This window comes from Nanorana parkeri, unplaced genomic scaffold (genome assembly GCF_000935625.1).
Source record: "Nanorana parkeri isolate BGI_ZX_2015 unplaced genomic scaffold, ASM93562v1 scaffold837, whole genome shotgun sequence".
NCBI lineage: Eukaryota > Metazoa > Chordata > Amphibia > Anura > Dicroglossidae > Nanorana > Nanorana parkeri.
Window position 1 is genome coordinate 376,387 of NW_017307105.1, and position 8,125 is coordinate 384,511.

An 8,125-nucleotide genomic window follows, 5' to 3' on the forward strand; every position below is an offset into this window, starting at 1 on the left:
ATATATATATAAACATACATATACACATACATATACACACACAAAACACTATATAGATATATAAACAATCCAACATAAGTAAAGTGGGATGCCGAAGGAATTTAGAAAAACGGACAAGTTCATGGATTGTGAAAAATGCCTCCAGTCCCCCTCAATACATTAAACTGTACCACCCCCACAGAGGCCCTTTATAACTTCCTCCCGTGATATCTGAAGCCAGGCAAAATCTCATGCACTAACATCCTATAGACTTTAATGGGACGTTGCTCCTGCAGGCCAGGTACATCCCATTTAAGTCTACGAGTACTGGAAAGAGGTGGAATAGAAGTGTTCGATCTGCCAGGGTTTTCCTACTGGTGTGACTGGCCAGAAAGAGGTGGTATAGGTGATCTGACAACAGAGGATCCTTGTCTCCTTGGTTTGTAGTGGCGAAGATCTTGATTCAATGTAGGGTTGAGGGACAGTAAAGAAATAAGCAACGAGTTTCTGGGGCTTATACAAATACCCCCTTTATCAGGGTTGACTAAGTGAGAACATGTATGAGGACTGTGAAGGCTTGAAATTGGATACCCTTTTGTCCATTGTGTGAGAATGTATGGATGAGAGCCTAAGCCTGTCAAATCAGCTGCAATCAGAGCATGTAAGTAAGGACCATGTATTCTATTGAGGTGTCAAGGAAGTGTGGCTGGGGGGGGTGTTGAAACAAATTATGAACTTTGCTTTAAATAAAAAGCAGTTTTCCCCTTTCTTTATTAAAACAAGAAAGTATAATTTCTACAACCTAAGCAGAAATGTTGTTATTCCCATAACCCAGTGCCTAATGTCTAATACCTTGCATCTGTCCATTTTCCATCCTGATCTGTTCCTGTATCAACCTCTGCTGCTCCTCCAGCTGTCTAGAGCCTTCTTCACGAAGACGTCTTATCTGAAGAAAGAAATGCATAAAATGCACTATACATCACCTTTAAAAGACTTCACTCTAAACAAACAATATGCCGGCAAATTTAAATACAAAGAGATTTTCATCTATGATGTCAGGGAAAAGTAAACCCTGTGTAAGCTCCAAACAGACTTGATGGACCTTACACAAGGCTATGGACGGTCACATGGGGGGGGGGGAAGAGTCTGAAAGTGGAAGGGGAGAGAGGAGAGACCATGATGCTCAGGAGAGGAGGGTTAACTAAAATGGGCAAAGGAAAGGGCTACTTTAAGGGCTCCTCGCACCAGCCAACATGCTGAAATGATCCATTTAAGCACCTTGGATGGTCTCAGTGTATGCTGGCGGTGGGGGGCACTGTTTAGCTGACATTTCATTCATTTCTATACACTGCATAGATTGACAGCGACTTCAGGTGAGCTGCAGTGGTGTGAAGAATAGGGTACATAGAAAACTACAGTTTTCTGTGTGCCCCTGCAGAGATCTGCTTTGCTCATGTGCAGAGAAATACAGGTCTCCACACACAGTGTGAGCAAGCAGTAGGAAAAGTGTGGTACTCAAGTCTAAAAACCTGCCATTTTTCAAGGCTAGGATACTACTATAAACGCAACAAACAATACATGTATATAGGAGCTTTGCAAAACAGACAAGATTTACCTCTTGTTCTAATGTCCGAGCAACACGTGCTTCTTCCTCCTCTGTTACCTTCGCCTGTGCCTCTCTTTCTCGTGCCTCCAGATCTCATGAAGAAAACAGAAAATACTGCATCATGTCTGCTATGTGAAGTACACTGTAGAGTAATACTAAACAAACAATACAAAAATGTAAAAGGGAATTGCTTATCCAATTACAGATACTAAAAGATTGAAACACCATCAAAGAACAAAGAATAGAGAATACCTGGGAAGTCAAGAGTTTATACGCCACTCACTCCCCATTCTGCTAGTATCCCAGCTGTTGTGACAGACCAGTATGCAGGGTGGGCTGCAATAATAAGGAGGACCCATTGGACACAGGCTGGCAATAGCAGGACTTCTTTCTGCAGGGCTGCGTAATAACCCTGACTGACTGTCAGTAGAAATTGTGGTCCAATTTCCATTTAAGACGGAAACTACCCTGGACAAAATGTGTTGATGGCCTGGAGAAATAAGTCACCATGCTGACCTAGCCTGGATTTGTCAAGTGGTGTCTAAGGAGATTTATATGTTGTGACAATTGGTTAACTACAGAAATTCCAGAGAACCTCAACCTGATCTAGATATCTTACCTTCCTTAATAATACTGGAGTTCTTTGACCACTTGATGTTTGCAAGCTCCCTACGCTGAAAGTTCTTGAAATCTACAGTGAACTAGCAGCACTCAAATCTCAGATCAACAATAAAAACCAATCAGCATGGTCCCTGATCATGTGATCAACCATGATGGTGGTCACATGCAGGCTGAAGGTTAGTTTACGTCAAACTTCTCCAACCTGCAGTTGGCACTGTGCTTCTCTCTCTGTGCACACACTATGCACAGGAAAGGAGTACGATGTCAGAAATAATTAAGGGTGACAATCAAAAATACATTTTTCACACTTGTGTCTATTTGTCAGCTTATAATAATAAAAAAGCAGGGTATTTATTACATATTGAAAGTGCTAAATTTTGTCTGGGAATCAAGGATCACCAGTCATGGAGGGTTTAAATGTGCAGGATGGCAGCAAAACAGATGACTGTGACTGTCTGGAAACTTTAAATACAATATAAAAGTAAGGTCTACCTGGTACCAGGAAACACCACAACCTTGGAAAAACTGTGCTGCCGATTTATAGAGAGCCACATTTTTATAGTGCACCTGGAAATACATAGAATCTCTTACCAAGTTTCACTTTCTTTCTTTTGTCATCAAGTTGTTGTGCCCTCTTGGCAGCGGCCTCCTTGGCTTTTCGGAGTTGGTCATAAGCAGCCTAAAGGAAATTAGACCAGCAAAGTAAATGCTGATTGTTTCAGAATTTAACTAAACACAAAGTATAAGGCAGTGCATAAAGTGGCATGGTGGTCAGGTGATTACAAGTGCTTTATACATCACAGCATTAGGCTGGTAATGCACTTAAACAAGAATGTTCCTAGTATTTTTCTTTTCAGGTTGAATGTAATATTCGGAAAATACTGCATTATGGCCACTAGAAGGAGCTGAGAAATTTAAGAAAGAAGTATTTAATTACTATGCTCCTCAACTTCATCTAGTGGTCATAATATGGAGGGAGTCTGAGCCGGGAGAAGCTGACCCTTGTCTTCTCCTTCTGCCTAGCTGACACACACCGGAGGAAGCAGGCAGCTCTGTGCTGCTCTGCTGCCTACATTTCTCTCTGATCGGCAAAGCAGAAGAAGCAGAATACCGTAAGCTGCTACAGCTTGTTGTATCACTCCCTGAACAGTGACAGCACACCAGGTGTGCACTGTCACTGTGGAATATGTACCTAATAAACAGCGGTCCCTGAGGGATTTATATTCACTGCGCATACATAAATATACGTGGCACAGTGCCCTGCATTATATATAGTTTATCAGACTTTATAGGTTTCCCATAAGAGCTGTGCACGCAAGTTGCAGGTGCACAATTGAACCCAGGGTGCCTGCTTGGGAAGGGCATTGAAAAGAAAGGGTGCTGCAAAATCAACATTTTCCAGTGCTGTAACCCACCTCCAATCACCTTGTCAAAGCTTCGTTATCATGCAAATATCAAATTTATCCTAAATCTAAGTGCGAGCAACAAGACCTAGGAACCATGGACATCATAAGGACTGAGTCTGGTAGAAATTATAGTGGTGGTCACTCTCCTAGCTGTATGGGGGTCATTATGTGGCTATAGTTCTGCGGGGGTCATTATGTGGCTATAGTTCTGCGGGGGTCATTATGTGGCTATAGTTCTGCGGTGGTCATTATCTGCCTTAGTTTTGCGGGGGTCTTTATCTGGCTAAAATAATGTAGTGGTCATTACCTCCTTTCTAGCTGTAGTCACGGTCACTCCCTGGGTTCAGTGGTTGTCAGTCTCTGGCTGAAAAAATAACCATAATCCCTTTGTCTAATGAGGTAGCCACTATCTCCATGTCATATAGTTACATACAGTACCTGAACACTTACTTCAGTGTTACACTGGTCTCTCCCCATGACATAGAGAGAAGAGGGTAGCAAGGCAGGAATGCAGTGAGCATTCAGGTAAGAGAGCACTAGATGCATGCTGTAAAATTTTATGAGCTGACTAAACCACAAGTCCTATTTTGTACTTGCCATGGTAACGTGACACCTCATGTTTGTTGTGCGCTTGTATGGATGAATACTCTCTTTCTGGCATCACAGGGTGCAAGAACATCAGGAACATGCAATGGGCACCCTGCTTTAATCCATAAGTTTAAAAGGACCTACTGAAGAAACATTAAGCAGCATGCCAGCAAGTTCCCTATCTGACATATCCCTTAAGATGGCCATTCATTACATAATAATATATCTAGTATAATAATTGATCAATCTTTGCACAATCTCCTTTAGATTTACCAAAACAGACAAACCTAAAAACAGTCCATTCCGCTTGTATCCAGTCAGGGAGGCCCTTGCACTACATCGCTGTGAGTAGATCTAAAGGAGATTGTACAGTCAGATAGTATAGTAGCGACCCTAATCTTTGAAGACATTTGGTCTAATTTTAATAATGCACTTACCCTTGCTGCTCTATTGGTTAGTACTTCCAAGGCCTGAGACAGCTGGTGAAATAAGTCGGCTGAAATGAAACAAATAAAAATAGATTATTTGGGTATTATGGAACTATTTAAATCAGTTCTGAAAACAGTATTTGACTCTACAGTGACGTATGTTTTTATTTTGAGGCCTGCTACCTGCAGTGGTCTATCAACAGGTAAGGGCACATGGGATCCAGATTCAGAAACTTTTGAGAAGAGTTTACTATGGGTTCCTATGGCATTCCACTTACCTGTATAGAGGAGTACATGCAAACTAACATTCACTGCAAAAACAACATGTCACAAACATCTGTACACCCTTACCCATTAAAATCTGCCCATTACAAGTCCCTGTAACTGCAGCCATTTCTACCATGTTTAAGTTAACTAGTGTCTGGTAGCTGAATGTTGCATGAAACCGGAAAAATGCTATCTGATAATGGTGCAGCACAGGCATAAACCACAGGAAGCAATCAACACACTGGATATTTGGCAGGACCAACAATCAGCCGCGCCAGCTGCCAATATACCTGAAGAGTCTAAATCTGACCGGACGAAGGTGCTGCTCAACCAACAATTTTTAATCAAAGGATGTCTGGCAGGAGTCGGCAGACAGGGCCACCCACCGAGTCAACTGTCATCCGATTCATCAAGGATCCAATTTCACTCAGGCTGAATGAAAGAAACGTAAAAGATTCCTCCATCCACACTATATAATCTCCCCCTGACCCCAAACCCCTCCCCGCTAGGCAAATATATTCTCACAGCCAACATCTGCCCTGTTGTCAGAATACCCAATCAGTGACTACAGCTGATTGATTGCAGTCACTGTTCAGTTGACAATTTTCGAATCTGACTTTAAAGTAACACTAAACTCAATTAAAAATACATTCAAGTTCCTTAACTAACTGTATCTTATTTGTGTATCACTCGGCTGCAGATCCTCAAATCATCTCTGAATTGGTGCGGATACTGTCCTTCCTTTTGGAGAGTGGCTACGTTTGTTCCTCATGATCCCTGTGTGTGTCGTAAGCAGCCTCCGCTCCAAGCTCACTCCCATGATGGACTATTCAAAAAACCAAGAAAGGGCGCAGAGAACACTGGCTAGTTAACAAAGTAGTGATGAAAAACTGAAGGTGGTGGCACTTACGTGTGAATGCCAGGATCTGGAGATGGACGGCCGGTATGGAGGATCAGGGCACTCGTGGTGTGGTGTCCGACACAGGGAGGGGGTATGGATAGCAGGGGAGGGGGAGGGGAAGGACGTTGGTGCTGGTGGGATGTGGGTACTGGTTTCCAGAGAAGCAGATTTGCACTGCAGCCAATCAGCATATATCTCTATTTTTCAAATCGTACCTAAGCAAACTGAAGATCAATGCTGATTGGTCGCCATGGGCAACTGCTTCAGATTCTGTTTGCTCCAGTTTTGATGCATTTCCCCCATTGCTGTTAATAGTTAAGTTAATAGTTCGGGGGAACATTTATGCATTTTTAAGATTCAACTTCAGAGTTTAGTGTCACTTTAAGCTGGCCGTACTCCGCACAAATTTCAGCCAAGTCAGCAGGATTTGGTCAAAAGTTGTGCGGTGTATGGTCAGCTTAAAGGCTGGATAGATTTTGTGCAATTAAATGGTAAAAATATCCAATAACTACACTTCCTGTTTCAATCATTTTACAGTCAACGCAAAAAACATCCAAACTCATACACATGGAGGTCCCACTGATATTTTTTTTCCCCTTTTAGAAAACATTTGTTGTCAAAAGTAGAAGGAAAAGAAAAAAAAAAAAAGCTTATTGTTCTCACCAGCTCGGGGATTATCTGGATTTTTGTCTGGATGGCAAGTTAGGGCTTTCTGCCTGTATGCCTTTTTAATCTGGAGAAATGAAAACATATATTAAACAACTTTATAGACAGTTATCCATAAGGAGAAGAAACGCTTGCTTGTATGAAAATGGAACTCCAGCCCATTATTAGGGTCTCAGCACAATTTTGAATGAACCGAACTGTTGTCAGTTTTCAGTCAGTGACCGAGGTGGGCTGGGATGTGCTCAGGATCTCAGGAACACCAGCAGTGGATCTGTAACGTCAGCAGTACACAGGCGGTGTTAGTTGTCCATGAGAAGTAAAGCTGGCCATACATTGAGATATTTTCTTCATTCAACCTGTGGGCTGATTCCTTCATCAATGCTCATGAGTGTTGATCAAGGAATCTCTCGCTGTCTCCATTGTATACTGATGGTGGCCACTGGCTGTTGTCAGAATACCCCAACAGAGCTGGCAGTTTATTGGCTGTCGAATCTGTTTGTTCAAAGATTTTCCCAACCAGCTCCTTTGATTAGCTGATTGATGGATTCTGGCCAAATGGGTGCCAACAGCGGCACCCACTGTGCAAATTTCAACTGGCTCATCAAGATCTGGCTGAAATTCGCACAGTGTATGGCACGCATTACTCCTGAGCACATTCCAGCCTCCCCCCCAGTGTAAGATGTAATCTGGACTAGATCTGGGCCACTAGTGAGGGGGTACCATTCCCACTCCCACCCCCCAGTTGGGGAGACCCATCACAGTGACAACTATAACAGCTTATACACAAGCATCAATGCTGGATCTTTCTGCGACCAAGGACATTGGTCGGCTATCAGTATAGTGTCATCTGCGTCACTGGCTACAGTTTGTTGATATTTACATGCTGGCCCAAACCAGCAGTAACAGCCAACAGGGTACATGTACACATGTAAACATTACCACAGATGTTACATACATATGTACAGACAAGATTGTACAGTGGATCTGGCTGGGAGCAAAGTAAAGTCATGTGTCTCAGTGACAGCTGAGGCACTCTGCTGCAGCCAGCCTGCCCTCCATGTATCCTCATGTACCAGTCACTGGAAGCCCCCTTTATTGCATGCAACCCCCATTCTGATGGTGCCACCTCACCTCTTTCTCGCTGGCACCACCTGCTATACCCAGCAGCCCGTATAGATCCATCTGCATCAGCTCCTTGGAGCCCGGAGGCTTCCCCGCTGCCATTATTATTATTATTTTCTGTCTTCTACTCGATCATGAATTTCTCCCGCACACTCCTAATGACGATTCCAATGTCCGCCGCTAGGGTTCTCGGGAAATATAGTTCTGCCGCTGTCGCAGTCTTCTGGCGTCTATTGCGTGGGACACGCCGGGAATTGTAGTACTGTACTGAAGACAATACAGAGATTTCTTGAGAGGTGTCTCTGTTCTCGGACTACTATTCCCAGGATGCCGTGCGGCTCACAATGAATACAAGTCTTCCTGCGAGTTGCCAGACACCGAGACTGTCAGTGAGGACTGCTGACAGGTACAGAGGACCTGTGACACACCTAGGCTGCCTTAAGGTAATTAAAGGAGAACTTCCTGTAATGTTATTAGGGTGGAAGAGATCCGTGTAATGTAAGGTTAAAAACGAGTGACAATGTATTTAAGGTCTGATGTA

The 8,125-nt window shown here is 43.2% G+C and overlaps 1 protein-coding gene across 1 annotated transcript in view; it reads right to left on the minus strand.

Annotated features, from left to right (window-relative positions):
- DNAJC17 (DnaJ heat shock protein family (Hsp40) member C17) overlaps nt 1-7,736 on the minus strand; it is a 19,784-nt gene extending 12,048 nt beyond the window's left edge. The window contains exons 1-6 of the mRNA XM_018565365.1: nt 7,594-7,736; nt 6,460-6,529; nt 4,638-4,696; nt 2,798-2,885; nt 1,595-1,677; nt 832-925 (exon numbers count right to left, since the gene is read on the minus strand). Coding sequence (XP_018420867.1) covers nt 832-925; nt 1,595-1,677; nt 2,798-2,885; nt 4,638-4,696; nt 6,460-6,529; nt 7,594-7,686 — 487 coding nt within the window. The 5' untranslated portion in view covers nt 7,687-7,736. The remainder of the gene's footprint in view (nt 1-831; nt 926-1,594; nt 1,678-2,797; nt 2,886-4,637; nt 4,697-6,459; nt 6,530-7,593) is intronic.
- Between the last annotated feature and the right edge of the window lie 389 nt (nt 7,737-8,125).